This window comes from Engystomops pustulosus, chromosome 3 (assembly GCF_040894005.1).
Source record: "Engystomops pustulosus chromosome 3, aEngPut4.maternal, whole genome shotgun sequence".
Lineage (NCBI taxonomy): Eukaryota > Metazoa > Chordata > Amphibia > Anura > Leptodactylidae > Engystomops > Engystomops pustulosus.
This window is the reverse complement of record NC_092413.1, coordinates 27,807,721-27,825,700: the sequence shown is the minus strand read 5'-3', so window position 1 is coordinate 27,825,700 and position 17,980 is coordinate 27,807,721. Positions and strand designations below refer to the sequence as shown.

The window sequence follows — 17,980 nt, the reverse complement described above, 5'->3', positions numbered from 1 at the left end:
ACTATGGAACTGCAATGTCCAGCACAACCACTGTACAATGAACAGCACTGGTTTTTTTTTTTTTTTTTTTTTGGTAATGAGATTGTGATCCTCAAAAATTCATAACCTGGGAACATCATGACCTCTGGTATCAAGGGCAACGCCAGTGATCTGGGTAGAAAGTCGGATTATAGAGCAGATTGGTCACAGGAAGACACAGCAGTACCTGAGATCAAGGTGACATGTATTATTGTGACATATAGTGCACGCACTAAAAATATCAAATAAATCAAACTAACTTTTTTTTGTGAAACATTTATTTTAATTAAAAAAAAACTTGGAAAAAAAAATATAGCGAATGTTGTGCTTGGCGCCCGTTAGCCGGTCTGGGTTAGTGCCGCAAGGCCCTCCTCCACCTCTGACAATTTCTTGAGGACTTCATTCATCTTTGTTTCATTGAGTTCTATACAGAGAAACTCAGAATCCTAGGAAAGAAAAGAAAAGAGGAGTTACTAAAATAAGATGTGTAATATCAGATCTTACATTACTAAGAAAACTGAGAAAAACACAAATACTCGTTTTATAGGTTGCAGGAGGTCAGCCATGTTCTCTTACTCATTGTTCTGTTGTAAGACAACTGGCCAGAGCAGGACCCTCCTTACCATGAATTAGTTTTAGAATGGAATATGCTAATTAGGGTATCTACCATTATGTTGTGACCAGACAAAGACGAAGGCTACTTTTTGGTTGTTTTTTTTTTTTATCATCTTTAATTTTGAGGTTTAGTGTTTTTCATTAAGTCATCAACCAAACTTAAAAGTTAGTGATTTTTGTGTTGTACTTCTTTATACCAGTCCTCACCATCCTCTCCTGGCAATCCCTACTACTCCCTTTTTACCAATCAGCAGTTATGACATCAGGGCCGGCACCAGCACTGGGCATACCTGGGGGCTGCTAGGGGGATCGCACATAAGGCTGTACATAAGGAATCAATGGGGGCAAGGGGGGTTGTATCTAATGAATCCATAAGAGTGTGAGGGCGGCTGTTTGGTATAATAAACTAGGGAATATTTTAGGGAACAGGAGACGGTTTTAGTTTCTGAATTTTTAATGCCGACACGCAAGTTCACTGCAAAGGGGCCCACTGAGGCTCCATCACCCAGGAGCCTCCTGAAACCTGGAGCAGACCCTCTTTGACGTATAATGATGAATGGAGATGGCGACTACTGACCCCACACTAACGGGTTACCCTCATAGTGGTATTGCATCTCATCACGTCCTGATCTCTTGTGCCATTATAGAATAACATTTACTATCTTATACCTGGAAAACCAATATTCCGAACTACCGTCTTCAACCTGAAACGGTGCCACTCTTCAACTGTGTATAGTATCGCCATTTATCCACTGATGTCCATGTTATTCTAGGCCTAGACATCATCCTACCCACTTCCCTCTATAGGGGGAAAACTACTTGGAATGTCCTTAGCTATTGAAGAACCTGCGTCAATGGGTCGTCCATGATTTTTTTTTTTTTTTAATGGAAAACTTGTCATCAAGTTCAACACTTGGCATGGAGATGGAAGAAGATGACTCTATAAAAGGGCCCTGCACCATAACTTGACTCCCAATCACTTCAACTGAAGCGGAGATGCAGCAACGGCACATGACTACTCCAATGGAGCCATGTGTGAGGGCCACTGGTTGGCCGCCCAGCCAGAGGTGTAGCATAAGACCAATATTGGCGCTATGGGCAGGATTCTACATATTGGTAACGATGGATTAGGTGATAACATGGTGTTCAGTGTCTGACTTCTAGGATTCATGAACGGTGGTCCTCCCTGGAAAAATGGAATGGTGGGTGCAAATTTCTGTCCCTTTGGGACCGCCACAAAAGGCCATTTATACAGGGAAGATGGGACTCCTATCGTTATTATTGCTCAGATGAAACCGATCAGCGGATGATGACCCATCTCTTGGATAACTGGTAACGTGTAATCCTGGTCCAACCCCTTTAAATTGCTCCACATCTTACCGGAGAATAATTATACTGAAAAACAAGTAGGTTGGGCAATCACAGAGACTCTCAAATGCCAACATCCGGCAAAGCCAAACCAGCCACGTCACTATCCCCGAAACATAAGGAAGACGTACTGATACCGACCTACACTTAGACCAGGCAGGACGAAACCGTAACAAATCTGTACAAGAAATCTGGCTAAACATGTCTGACTACTCGCTCTTTCTTACACAATGGATTTACTGTCCTACATTACACAGCAAAAGGTTTGACAAAGAAATTCTCAGAAATAAAAAGGCTAATCCAGAATAATCAATTGATTGCCAGAGGCGTAAGTAGGAAAGGCTGGGCCTATTAGCAGCTTCCGAATGGGCCCCCCCCCCTCTACTTAAATAATATACATATTTGTATACTCACACATGAGTTACAATCACACACATTTATACACTTGTATATATATATATATACTTATATACACACATACAGTTCTTATGCGCAAACATATATGGCAGCACAGTGGTGTAGTGGTTAGCAATACAGCCTTGCAGCGATGGGGTTCTGGGTTCAAGTCCCAGGGTCAACACCTGCAAAGAGTTTGTATGTTCTCTCCATGTTTGCGTGGGTTTCCTCCGGGTCCTCCTGTTCCCTCCCACACTCCAAAAACATACTGTTAGGTAGATTATATAGTGAGCACCATTGGGGACAGGGACTGATTTGGCAAGCTCTGTGCAGCGCTGCGTAATCTATGCACTCTATAATCTCTATATTTCTTTAATATATATAAAGGAATTATTATATAGAGCATATACACACATACAGTGCCATATACCAATGTACAGCATATATACACACATACTGTAGATACACACAATACACACATCACATGCACGATAAATATTATGCTGTGCAATGTGCAGTATAATATGTGAATATAATGGTACACATCTACCATTCTTTAGTGTGTCAGGTCGAATGATGGGGCCCCCTGAAACTGTAGGCCCCATAGCAGCTGCCTTGGCTGCTACCACTGTAGTTACGCCTCTGTTGATCGCTATCCTCAGGATCCTCGGCAGTGTAACATAACCTCCACTGATCAGCTGTTTGAATGCAGTATTCAGACGAGTGCTTCGCTTCTTCACAACCTACTAAGTACAGCGCCATACACTGCATAGTGGCTGTGTTTAGTATTGCAGCTCATCCCCCATTTACTTCAATGGAACTGAGCGACAAATAGGCTCAGGGGCTTCTCCCTCTCCTCTGTCATCAGTCTGAGCCGGATCACTACTACTTAGTTTTGAGACATTGGCAGTAGAACAGTCTTATTTTATTGCCCTGTCACGTACTCCATGAAGTCCAGAAACGGATTATGTTTTATGGGCAGTTTATGGTGTTTTAGCTTCTGTGCGACAAGTCATCAAGTCATATTACTAGTTTATTGCTTTAATCGTTTGCTTCTTGCTTCACCATTATCTCATCCTCGGTTCTAGTGATTTCTTAGCTGGCGACAGTCTCTATCCAGGGCTGGACTATAATAAGACGCGGCAGTAATATGTGTAATTCTCCTCATATAGGACACATATAACGTCTGACGCCTTGTTCTTACTAAGCAAAGATAGGGGACATTAAGCTATACCTTCATGGGTGTAGATAGACTTAGTCGGGCTCAGAAAAGTCGGGTATGCAAAATTCACAAGTCCCTACGGCGGGGGATCCGAAAACCTAGCATGTGCGATCACCTGATTGGAACAAATGGGTAAAAAAAACAAAAACAAAACCCATGGGGAAAAAAAGAAATAAACAAACAAACAGTGTCAATCTTCCCATAGCAGGTAGTCACTTATATACTGATGGATTGCTATATGCATGAAGACAATAGAAGTATATACACTCAGTGGTATCTGGCAAAGAAAATCTGTGTCCCATACTGGGTCGGAATATTGGACTTTCTGATGGGACAGATTGCCTCTATTTTAGCGACAGCAGTGAGATGTGAGTATACAAGTGACACTCTCATCTGGCACATATGAGGTATCTCTAAAGGTTCCGGGATCAGGGATATAACAACCCTGATGATCATGAGAATTCCGTTCTGATAAAGCGACAGGGCAGCAGTGGTTAGCATTACAGCCTTGCAGCGCAGGGGTTCAAGTCCCAAAGAGTTTGTATGTTCTCTCTGTGTTTGCGTGGGTTTCCTCTGGGTCCTCCGGTTTCCTCCCACACTCCAAAGCATACAGGTAGGTTGATTAGAGTGTGAGCCCCATTGGGGACAGGGACTGATATGACAAGTTCTGTGCAGCGCTGCGTAATCTGTGTGCGCTAAATAAAGAATTATTGTTATTATTAGGTTGAGAATCCTGGTGTTCTATTCAATACGATGGGAGTGGTGGAAATTGCTGAGAACAGCGCCGCTGCCAATCACCATTTATCAGAGTGCCAGAGATACCCTAGCAATTCCTGATGCCCCCAATGCGTAGACTATAACAGCAAGACACTTTTTCAACCGGCCGCTCCATCAATTAGAGAGAATGGGACCCCCACGATGCATTCTGTGGATAGGGGGGATAAAGATCGAACATTTGTACAACCCCTTTAAGAACTATACGACCGAGCATATTAAATCCAATGAATCTCACCCTTCTTTCTCCCAACATCATCTGACAGGGCAAAGCTGGGAAGGTCACATACGCCTTAGATAATTGGCCGATCACAATGGAAACTATTCTGCATACCGTATATATCTGTATATTGCCACTTTTACAGAAAACTGCTCATGTCTAGTAGTGATTCACAGAAGTTATTAATATTTAACAGCCCCTCGTCTGCGCCGGTCAAAGGTCGGCTACCTGCGGGTGATGCACTGACATGCAGCTTTGGTGCAATGTATGACATAGCTGACATTGTGACAGCCGTTCCCTATAGAACACAAGTAATAGCAGAGAATACGGAGAACGGCAAACTCCCCGAGTTCACGCCATACACATGTCATACGAGAAATACAATGTAAAAGACGTATGGACTGAACAGCGGTCGGCCTGGCATGTCAGCCCCTATTGTGGGGGGTAAGTGCATAAATTCTGTCCTTTTTTGGACTGAATTTATCAGGAATGTTTAAGAAAATTTGCAACACTCCCAGAACCATTGGCCAGTATTTTAAAGGGAACCTGTCATCAGCAACTGGCCTAATAAATCACTACTAGATAATTATAAAACACCTTCTAGATTTTGTTTATTTCAAGGTCCCGTGTGGTGGCATCATCCAGACAATCAACTTTGAAGTCAGATGTCAATTGGTTGTATAAAGTCAAGGAGGTGGAGAGTTTAACACTGAAGTCAAGGTGGGGAGCTCTAAACGCCTCCTTCTTTGTCATGGACATCACGCATCAGACTTCAGGAGATCTGCTTAGTGATGTCTCTCGATAAAGTTCCATCAATAACAGTGAAGGAAACTTTCTAAGAAGGATAGAGAGCTTGACTTCAGTGTTAAAATCTCCGCCTTCTAGACTTTAAGCAACCAATTTACATATAACTTCAAAGTTTGTTTTCTGGACGATGCCACCACACTGGGTCATAAAAGAAACACAATCTGGAAGGTGTTCAGCTGCTTGGTTTATTAGGTCACTTTCTGCTGACAGGTTCCCTTTAGCGGGGCAGCCATCTTGCCTAGGGAGGATGTTCCGTTTACAGCAGTTTAAAATTTTGCTTTATGGCAGCCTCACAAATTAAGTTATCGGTGCGAGTATTTGAGCTTTCACTTCCTCTGTATTGTCAGAACGTAAAATCTATGAAATAATTTGCAGTAAAGTAAAAAAAAACCCCAAAAACTATATTTAAATAACATCCCCAATCCTCTGTGATCCCTTTAAGAAGTAAAGCACAAAACCTTGGCAACTCCCAATATGAACCGATACAACTGAAGCATAAAGTGTCCTCAAGCCATAAGAGCAACAAAGCATACGAGACGCTATCCTGTCCTGTGCTGCCAAATGAAAAGGATTTTATTGCCCAATTTTACACAATAGGTTTTTTGTTTTCTTTTATTATAGTTTTAGTCATTAACCCTTGGATGCTGGAAATTGTTGCTCAATGCCCATTGTGGACACAGAACCTTAACTAGGTCAGCAGATGAGCCTCAACTATTATGTTTTTTACATAAATACATTTAGAATTATTCAAATTTATTACATTAATATTTTGCAATTATCTTTTTCCATGTGCATCAAAAACCATCATGATAAACCAGGGACATGAACTCATAAAACCAGGCAACTTGACTGTGGTAATCTTCGTATTTAATCCATGACCTCCTTGCTTCTAAAATTGACTTTTAAATAATGCTAATGAGCCAGAAAGGCACTGGGCGTGTGGTCGTTGTTACCAGAGCCCCTCTGTGCTGCAGATTCACATGTTGTTACACTACACTATCTCACCCGCAGTACCACTTTTCCTGCTGTAATCTCACACAGTGGTAGGGAGGAAATGCTCCTGTACAGTGAGACAGCCTGTGAATCTGCAGCACAGAGGGGTTCTGGTAACGTCCCCCAGAGCCCTTGTGGCTCATCAGCATACTTTTAACAGTTGATTCTAGAAGGAAGGATGCCATGGAAACAAATACAATAAGGACTACCACAGTCACGATGCCTGGATCTATGAATAAGTGTCCCATGCTTTATTCTGAAGGCAGATTTCCTTTGAATTCTGATTTTTTTTTTTTTTTTAATTTTTAAGGCTACATTCACACTGCCGTATGGGGTATGTATATATGGCAGATATACGTCCCCCATAGACTGCAATGGGTGCACGGCGCCCAATGGGAGCGGTACGGTGCCGCACACATAGCCCGCACCCGTCTCTATGTTAGGCTATGGAGAGGGGTGGGGGTATTAATGTATAAATATTATTATAATAATAAATAATAATACAACAATGTTGGAAATGTGAATATGGGGTTTAAAATGAAAGAATAACACTGGATTTAATTGAATGGAAGTGAAGTTTAGCTGCAGTTCCCCATGCTGGCCACTTCAGAGAGGGCGGAGCTAAACTTCCAATTCCGTTCTCGGCTGTCAGAATCAGCTGAATAGCAAGGCCTCTATCTAATTTGATGTTTATTTGATTGACCATATATATATATATATATATATATATATATCTTTATATCTATATTTTTTTATCTATATATCTATATCTATAATGTAATTGATCAGTATCCTGGAAAAGCCCTTTAAAAGTAGAGCACTTAGTCGATGCCCCATGTTATGTGACGTAACCCACGAATTTGCCATCTCACTACCCGGATAAAAAATAGTTCATCTATATTTTTCCCTGGTCGCTACCCATATTATTGTAAAATTGCGCAGTCTTTTATGAAAGTAACGCCATCCTGAGTATTACAGAGAATGGCCGCTGTAGATCTCTTAGGATCTTCATTGTGGAAAATTATTTTAAATACAGGTTTCCTGGGTGGACCACGACTCGGAGACTGGATGATGGAGACTCCTCTACGACGTGCGAAGGCAAAATTTTTGTTTATAACCGGATTTTAGCGCAAGAACGTCATAAAAACAAGTCAAAGACCATATAAACTGTAAGCGGAGAGAAGTTCCAACACAAGTTCATGAACATTACACAATCAGGCCGATTCAGAGAGGATGTCATTCCATCAGATATCCCAAAAGAAAACCCCTTTGTGGCCGGCACAGAGGAGTCTTGTTTGTGAATTTCCACCACATGGCGACCGTGAAGCATAAAACCATAAACATGTTCCCCCGCAGATCACCCATGTCACTCACAGAGTAAATGTTTTCATGTGATGTCAACTGCATCCAAAGGTTATAGGAAAAAACAACACGCGAGGCCATGGACACTATAATAAAAGTCCCATATAAAACCCAACTAATGTTATAAACAAGGTTTCTCGTAGCTTTACCCTATTTACATAAAATTATCACTATAGGTGCAGCGGTGAGATCATATTCGCAAGATACTGGCGCCAGAATAATCGGGAGCGTGCGGTCAACGCAACGTCAATGCTGAGCCTCAGGATACCAATAGAGGGCAGCAGTGGTGGGGGACGTTTCACTAGACCAGAGGCCAAGACCAAAGTTCGTATTAGTTCTTTATTATTTTTACACCATCTGGGACCAATATTAAAATAAATATTTAATCTTCATGATCATTTGGCAGCTCTGCCTTGCTTTCCTTAAGAGGTGTTTGTAATAGCCATTAGATTTAGTACCCAATATATTATGTTAGCAATTTACTGTCAAGTGGGTGGAGTCAGCCACTGTGACTATTGGCTACTCTGGTGGGCACTGTGACTATTGGCTACTCTGGGGGGCACTGTGACTATTGGCTACTCTGGGGGGCACTGTGACTATTGGCTACTGTGGGGGGACACTGTGACTATTGGCTACTGTGGGGGGACACTGTGACTATTGGCTACTGTGGGGGGACACTGTGACTATTGGCTACTGTGGGGGGACACTGTGACTATTGGCTACTGTGAGGGACACTGTGACTATTGGCTACTGTGAGGGACACTGTGACTATTGGCTACTGTGAGGGACACTGTGACTATTGGCTACTGTGAGGGACACTGTGACTATTGGCTACTGTGAGGGACACTGTGACTATTGGCTACTGTGAGGGACACTGTGACTATTGGCTACTGTGAGGGACACTGTGACTATTGGCTACTGTGAGGGACACTGTGACTATTGGCTACTGTGAGGGACACTGTGACTATTGGCTACTGTGAGGGACACTGTGACTATTGGCTACTGTGAGGGACACTGTGACTATTGGCTACTGTGAGGGACACTGTGACTATTGGCTACTGTGAGGGACACTGTGACTATTGGCTACTGTGAGGGACACTGTGACTATTGGCTACTGTGAGGGACACTGACTATTGGCTACTGTGAGGGACACTGTGACAATTGGCTACTGTGAGGGACACTGTGACAATTGGCTACTGTGAGGGACACTGTGACAATTGGCTACTGTGAGGGACAATGTGACAATTGGCTACTGTGAGGGACACTGTGACAATTGGCTACTGTGAGGGACACTGTGACTATTGGCTACTGTGAGGAACACTGACTATTGGCTACTGTGGGGGGACACTGTGACTATTGGCTACTGTGGGGGGACACTGTGACTATTGGCTACTGTGGGGGGACACTGTGACTATTGGCTACTGTGGGCGGACACTGTGACTATTGGCTACAGTGGGGGGACACTGTGACTATTGGCTACTGTGAGGGACACTGTGACTATTGGCTACTGTGAGGGACACTGTGACTATTGGCTACTGTGAGGGACACTGTGACTATTGGCTACTGTGAGGGACACTGTGACTATTGGCTACAGTGGGGGGACACTGTGACTATTGGCTACTGTGAGGAACACTGACTATTGGCTACTGTGGGGGGACACTGTGACTATTGGCTACTGTGGGGGGACACTGTGACTATTGGCTACAGTGGGGGGACACTGTGACTATTGGCTACAGTGGGGGGACACTGTGACTATTGGCTACTGTGAGGGACACTGTGACTATTGGCTATTGCAGGGAAACATACTGCCCCATTCCAGGGTCTCTGGTTATTTAATATGTTCGGCTTTATGATTGACCTCAAATGGCTGATTGTAATGGTAATGCTGTATACATGTAACTACTAAACAGCTCAAGTAGATTCATTTATACTGTAATAAAATGACATTATGCCATTTTATGGCATTTATGAGGCCGTTTTGAGATTGACAACCCTGCCATAATGGAACCAACTTTGTGGGGTGGGTCTGGGAGAATTTTTTGCCAACAATTAAATTTCAAGATTTTCCTGGGAAGTGTACAAAAAAAAAAAATCCTCTGCTTCTGACTGCAAAAGTGGGGTGAGGGGGGCGGACCCTTCACATTCATTGATTGATTGCCTATCCTGGAAACATCCCCTTTAAATGTATGAAACCACAGAACAATCCTGGACATGGTGCGATTACTATAATAAAATCAGGCTCATTTGCATAATTTTTGGCATAAACTTTTTTGCCAAATCAAGGGCATAAGAAGCTAAAAAAAGAGCAGATCCTGTAAGAGGGGGCACAGACCAGTATATAAGTGTGCTGGTAGTAGATTTCCTATAAATCTACAGTGCTAAATATGTTGATGACTATTCGTGTTACATTATGTTGTGATTAAATATTTGTTTTAATTTTCCGGGCCTATGACTGTCTCCAGGAGGTGCGGATACAGCAACTTACAAGACTTTGCCCAAGTCCTGGTAAACATCTCCGAAGCTTACAATCTATTATTCCAGACTTCCAAAATAGCATGTACATGGTGCGGGGGGATGACTTGAGGTTATCTCGCTGGAATACTTGTAGTCTCGCAGAGGAAACAATGGCAGCCGGTGCCTGGGGCCGCGCCAGGAGCGACAAGCCTGATGTGGTGCACCGGCTATGAGCAGAGACAGGACACAATTCTTCTACGTCGTCTCCTGCTGTCCGGGTAGAGACATATTGAAGATTTAGCCTAAAGGCTCAGGTATATTTTCTCCTTGACAAATTAGATAATTTTTAAGGTTAAATTTTGGAAAACTTCAGATTTGCTTTATAAATGATTAAATCATTCTTTGCCTAATATATTAAGACAAAGATTCACTGTGGGAAGATGATGCTTAAGTGCCTGGTAGGAAGCCCCAGTTACTAGTAAGTCTTGGCCATGACTGGTATTTAGAGGCGATGTCTGGCTTTTGTAGGGGTTCTCAACTGCTTTAATCCCAGAACCCTGGACGGTTTTGCTTTGAAGGAGATAATTTGTCTTTTTAATATACTTCATTAAGTAAAGCAGCTTCTCTGTGCATTTTTCTGCTCCTTCTTTCTCTTGTAGTGAGCAGTGTTTCTAAAGGCCAGTACACAGCATAAAGAAAATAAAGGAGGCTTAAAAGGGTTTTCCCACGAACCTATCCACAGGATAGGGCCCAACTTGCTGATCAGTGGGGGTCTCAGTGGTGATACCCCCACAGATCACGAAAATGAGAGGTCCGATGGGGTGCCACGTACCTCCGTTGGACCCCTCGTTGCTCCGCCAGACTAATGGTCCCTCGTTTTCGTGATATGCTGAGTGCTGAGCCCCCACTGATCAGCAAGTTAGGCTCTATCCCCTGGATAGGGCCTAACTTTTGTTTTTGGGAAAACCCCTTGAAGATTAACTTTCCCTATCCAGTGCATATTCCCTTGATGACTTTGTTCAGGACTCATGGAAGGAAGGTCTCTCACGGGCTTGGTGTCAGATTTATCACAAGCTTCAGACACTTTTACAACATGTATGGTTTGTGGTTTAATGGGAAAAGGGACGGTTTTATCAAAGACTAGATTGGCCAAATTTGCCAATTTGCGTGGCATGATTTTCTGGCAAACACTAAACCAACAAACAGGAAATATATTGGACAAGAGAGAATCAGGCTACATTCATATCATGTTTTATGGATACGTTCAGTATGCACGCCAGGAAAGCTCCCAGTATATACGCTTCCTTTTTGCCTCCATTCGCACAGTAAGTTTACTCATCTTGCAGAAAACACCAGAATGAAAAAAAAAAACACAGCAAACTACATCTTTTCATCCTGATTCCTCTGGCCAAAGGAGGCCATAATAGCCTATGGGGAGCGGATGCAACAGTATTGCATCTATCCCTGACCTCTGCTGAGCGTGCACTCTGGGAGGTCCCTAGTGATTATTAAGGGCAGTTCCATCACTACTAATTATATTACTAAGGACAGTTACATGACAGGGGAAACACCCTAAAAATTTGAATCAGCCAATCACTGCCTGCTACCGACATTCAATCCTCCTCCCACGCTTCAGTATTGGACGGGTGGAACAGGAAGACGTATCCAACTGTATGCGTATACAATGGCAAACGTTCCAACCCTCCGTTGTAAGGGCGCCAAACGTATCTGTACAATGGATGGCGAAAATGAGGACGTAACCCTAGTCTGACTAGTCTAACATTACACTATCTAGCTTATAGAAAGAATCAGTCATTCTGCCCCAATGTGTCTTCCAGGACTCTTTCCTTGCAGCTGACCAGAATTTATGGTGTGGCTTTGGGGCGGCGTAAACAGAACTGTGCAAGAAACAAATCTCTGCAGCATCTTTATTCATCGTAGCATTATGCAGACATATGGGTATCGATTTACTAATGTACAAGGGGAGAGCTTTGCTGAGATCATCTCCAAACATGCAATCTACTGATGGAGACTTCACACGCGGCTTTACGAGCCAAAACGCTACCAATTATAACATCTCACTGATGAGACGTAATCTGTCAGATCCGGGGCGGCTGCAGCAGCTGAAGGGCAGAATTATCTAATCTGGTAGCTCTAACCTCTCTTATACAATCGAGCAATAGCGAGGGATTATTCATATTTTTTTATGACCTATTTTTGTTTCTGGAGAGCGAATGATTGCTCGTAACGATTTTTTTTTCAGTTCCATCTTGATGGCTTCAAAATCCTGCGCCGATACAAAGCTCCAAAAGGAACGTACCAGGAGAAACGGATTTATCAAACAAAATCTGGTTCTGTTCTGGAACTTTGATGTTATGTTCAAATTGAAAGCAAAGTGGGGAGGAGCTTCACCCGATCACATATGTTCGGATCTAAACAATTGCGAGTGAGAGCCTGCAATACAGAAAAACAGGCGCTCATTACCGATCGCATGCGTAAGCCCCGCCCACTCCATCTGGATTGGGTTTTTAAATGCAATCCCGACGGAACGTGTGAACGCAGCCTCAGAAACTACAGGCAGTCCCCTGGTTATGCACAAGACAGGTTCTTTAGGTTTGTACTTCAGTTGAATTTGTAAGTAAATCAGAACAGGTATATTTTATAAGTTGTTCCAGCAACAATTGGATTTTCAAAATTTGCTGTAATGGGTCCAAGGATCATCAATAAAGCTTAAAGACACCTTACTGTCGATCATTGCAGCCTGGGACTATAGTAAAGCATCCAGAGAGCTTCAGCAGATGTCACAGTGGGCAGAGGGGTCCGTCTGTAACTAGGGGTCATCTGTAAGTCAGGTGTCCTCAAGTCATGGACTGCCTGTATTTAGTACCATTGCTGGGTCCAAAATTAATGGTTTAATTGGGGTTTTGATTAATGAACTTATCCTAGGGCAGAAAAAGTGTCCACCTCGGGCAGGAGTTTCTTTGTAAAAATAGTTGGCAAGGAAGAGTCTCCCTCGCTAGGGGTTTCTGGGATGCCAAAATGGGCTTGGTATACATTGATATGTTCCCCCTTGAAGCATTGCCTCTAAAATACAAAATGTGGGTACAAAAGACACCCCAGTACATGGAAGCTCAGTGATACAAAGCGCAAGGTTCTGCCGGTACCGTTCTCTGCCAAACAGAAATGAAGAAAACTGGCACCAATCTCCGAGAGGTCTGGATACATAAAAACATTGCATTGATTTAGTGAGCTGCATGGAAACTATTTATAGCTTGTAACATAAAATGGATGGACTTGGCATTTACGGAGACTCCAGAAGGGGTAAAAACTATTTGGCAAGGGAAAGGCACAATCACTCTTGGCGATCTCCATCAGCTCCATAGAGATATATGGAGCAGAAGAGTCATGCGCAGCAGTCTGCTCTATTAATCGACAAGGGGTCCGACCGAGTTACCTGGGACTCCATTGGTCCCCTTTTTCTTGTGAGACCCTGAGACCCCCACTGATCAGCAAGTTAGGCCCTATCCTGTGTTTAGGGCCTAACTTGGTTTGTGTGAAAACCCCTTTAAGTGAAGCCCCATCTTTTGCAACGCCGTTGCGTCCGCAGGATTTTGCCAAGAGAAGACATTGGGGCAGATTTACTTACCCGGCCCATTCGCGATCCAGTGGCGCGTTCTCAGCGGTGGATTTGGGTCCGGCCGGGATTTATTAAGGTAGTTCCTCCGATGTCAACCAGGTGGCGCTGCTGCGCTGAAGAGCATCGGAACGCACTGGAATACACCGAGCCGGGCTGAGTGAAGGTAAGTGCAATTTTCGCGACACTTTTTTTTAAAAATGCGGCGGTTTTTACGAATCCGTCGGTTTTTTGTTCAATGCGCCAAAATCCCGGGGCAATTCATGGAAAATCGGCGCAAATCTGAAATATTCGGGTAACACGTCGGGAAAACGCGAATCGGGCCCTTAGTAAATGACCCCCATTGTATCAAATAATAGATAGACTTCGGACAACCATAGGAGTTCAAGAAGTTTAGTTGGACACCAGCAATTGGGATGTAGGGACTCAACTTGATCCCCAAGTAAATTCAAGGGGTTCTACACTCCCGTCCTCTGGAGGTCCCAGTGGTCTGGTCTTCTTAATGTCTTTATTTATGGGATTGGAGGGGATTTCAAAAAAACTATCTGGATTCTCTGTTTACTAAATTAACATGTAAATTATTTCGAGGATTTTCTTTACATTCCAGCAACAGGCCTAAAGCCAAAATGTCCATCTGTAAATGAAAAGCCGGTCATTAATACAGAAGGCTGACTTAGACATCTGCCGCGATGTACTGACTGCACAGAAACCTGAAAATTACCTACCCGTATTAAGTAATGCACCAAGAAGATGCCTACTCTATATATTAGACTTGGCGTCGAGAGAGTAGACGACATCACAAAGAACATTAAATGACGGAGAACCCCTAGGAGGGCGCTTCATCCGCTCCACCAGTTTGCATCACTTTACATTCAAGGAGGTGTACAGAGGATTTGTTACAGTCACACAAGTTTATATATACCGTATTTTTTGGACTATAAGGCGCACAAAAAAAATCCTTAGATTTTCTCAGAAATCAAAGGTGCGCCTTATAGTCCAGTACGCCTTATATATGAACCGTACTTACAGACAACAGCTGCCTTGCACTGTACACAGGTCTGCCACCTGCTGGTCATTCATCCTTATAATCAGGTGCGCCTTATATATGAAGCTAGACATTTTAGCAGGCATTTATTGATGGTGCGCCTTATACTCCGGTGCGCCTTATACTAAAAAAAATACGGTACATGAAATACAACTGGAATAATACTGTGACTGGAGCCGGTTAAGAGTTTCTGATCTTTAATATGACACAAAAATGTTTCTACAGAACCAAAGTTAAAGACATCTGAAGTGACACCCCCCCTCCCCCCCCCCCCCAACCACTAAATTTCATGTAAAAATGTGTTGAAAAGAAAAAAATTTGGTCCGACTTTGGGGAAGATTTTTCGAATAGTTAGACAAATGAGATTCCACATAAAAGAGAGAATTTTAGAAAGGACATTTTATACCCTACCTGACAGGGCTGTTATTATAGTGGCGCAAAACCTGGTTCCCTTTAGTGTTAGTGAATAATGAGGGTCCCCAGCAACCGGACCGCCACTGATTAAAACCTCTTTCCATGACATCCCCTGAATATTTTTGGGAAATTTTTTTTTAGACATTTACTTATTACTAGAGAGCTAAAAATGATCTTGTCTTGGTTATAAACAAGTAGCAAGCGACAACTTAACATTTGCATATTACACAAGTTTTACTTATTTTTTGGCAGTGGAACAATCTGTACAAGAAGACCACAAAGGGGCTTTAAAAAAAAAAAACCCCAACAACTGAGGCTCTTAAGTTTCTTAAAGAACATGTTTCATCACTGACGTCAGTCTACCCTGTAAGACGGCCAACACAGATATCCAGGAAGTCGTCGGCCGCGCCGCGACACAATGAGGTCCCACAGAACACTTTGAGCCTCAGGTTATACGTATTCACAAAGTAACACTGTGCTGTTCTGTATTACCCGGGACCCGAGAACAAGACTCTCAAGGTCAAAAATCACAGGTTAAATAAATATTAACTCCTCTATTATTCCAATGGTTCCAGATCGGACCTACGGGCGTTCGCAAATAAGAGAAGTGGAAAGAAAAATGGTCAGAGATTGAAAGACGGCGGCTAAATTCCGCTCTAACATGTGATCAGGGTCCTCGCTCCTTTCGTTCCATCTGACATAGTATTTCCATGTCTTATTTGCTTTGTACCATATGATCTGTGCAGCGCTGTAGAATACAATGGTGCTACCTAAATATAGATTTATTTCGACCAAATAAATGATAAGTTTGTACAGAATATTTTGCCTCAAACCACATATGAATAATCTATTCATGCTATACAAAATGCTGCCTGTAGATAGGACACTATGCACTATCTGCTCAGCTCCTCCTGCTTTATAATGTGCTACCTGCAGATAGGACACTATGTACAATCTATTCAGCTCCTCCTGTTATATAACATGCTGCCTGCAGATAGGACACCATGTATAATATGCTCTGTTCCTCCTGCTGTATAATGTGCTGCCTGTAGATAGGACACCGTATACAATCTGCTCTGTTCCTCCTGCTCTATATCATTCTGCCTGCAGATGAGACATATGTGGGAACTTATTAAAACCAGCATTTTGCACCAGCCCTGGCCTTTTAGTAAACCATCTCCAGCAGCGTAGACCTGTTTTGACCAGGTCTGACTTGGCCGAGATCGTAGCTACAGTCTACGGTGGTTTTCCAGCTACAGAAAATATGGCCTCCTGTCCCCCAAGATTCTGTCCCGTCACGCCCAATCTGGCATACGGGCATAAAAGCCTAAATACTTTCGGAGATGGGACTTATTACATGCCTTTTCCACCATTGTGTACAATCTGGTCAACTACTCCTTCTCTATACCCTACTGCCTGAAGATAGCACAACTATCTTTAATGTTACAGGTACCCCCATTTACACATTCGTCGGTACAAATTACATATTCAATAGAGTTCAAATTACATGATTATTATTACAGTGGGGACAGAAAGTATTTAGACTCCCTTAAATTTTACACTCTGTTTCATTGCAGCCAATTAGAAGGATCAAAAAAGTTCATCTTTTTTTAGGTTATTACTTTACACTCTGCCCGATCTTGATGGAAAAAAATCCTGAAATGTAGATATTTTTGCCAATTTATTGAAGTACAAAAAAATGAAACATCACATGGTCAAGTATTCCGACCCTTTCCTCAGTATTGAGTAGAAGCAGCTTTTGAGCTAGTACAGCCAGGACTCTCTCACTGTGGGGATTGTATGTGGCAGGTGATGAGCCACCAAAAAGTTCAATCTTCGCCTCATCAGACTAGAGAATCATATTTCTCATAGTCTGGGAGTCCTTCATATGTGTTTTGCACACTACATGCGGATTTCATGTCTTGTACTAGGGAGGGACTTCCCTCAGCAGACTCTGCCATAAAGCCCCGACTGGTGGGGGCTGCAGTGATAGGAGACTTCTCCCATCTCCCGACTACATCTCTAGAGCTCAGCCACAGTGATTTGGAGTTCTTCTTTACCGCTCTCACCACAATTGCTTAGTTTGGCTGGGCGGCCAGGTTGAGTAAGATTTGTGGTCATCCCAAACTTCTTCCATTTAAGTATCATGGAGACCACTGTGCTTTTAGGAACCTTGAGTGCTGCAGAAATTCTTTTGTAACCTGTGCCTTGTATATATTCTGTCTTGGGAAGTTCCTAAGACATCACGATTCTCCATGTGCTCTGACATGCACTGGGGTCTTATGTAGACAGATGTGTGCCTTTCCCAATCAAGTCCAATCAGTTTAAATTAAACACAGCTTAACTCTAATAATGTAGAACCATCTCTAGGAGGATTGGAAGGAAATGGACAGCGTGTAAGTTAAATATGAGTGTCACACGAAAAAGTCTGAATACTTATGACATGTGTGATATTTAAATTTTTCTTGTTTAAAGGGGTTATCCGAGTTTAAATTTTTTTTTATGGCCGGGTTGGGGAGGGCTATTTAAACATAATAAACATGTACTTACCTCCTCCGGTGCTGCCGATGTCCCGCGCCGCGGCCCGTCTTCTCCGTGCGCCGGTTTCAGTACAAGGGCGCACAGGGAGCTTCCGGCCGGCCGGATGCTCCCATGCGC

General features: G+C 43.0%; 1 protein-coding gene across 2 annotated transcripts in view; it reads right to left on the bottom strand.

Annotated features, from left to right (window-relative positions):
• Nucleotides 1–278: 278 nt before the first annotated feature.
• The window catches only part of COMMD1 (copper metabolism domain containing 1), a 57,234-nt gene continuing 39,532 nt past the window's right edge, over nt 279–17,980 (bottom strand). For both annotated transcript variants that reach the window (XM_072140362.1, XM_072140361.1), the window contains exon 3: nt 279–464. In XM_072140362.1, the coding sequence (XP_071996463.1) occupies nt 357–464 (108 nt within the window). In that variant the 3' untranslated portion in view covers nt 279–356. The remainder of the gene's footprint in view (nt 465–17,980) is intronic.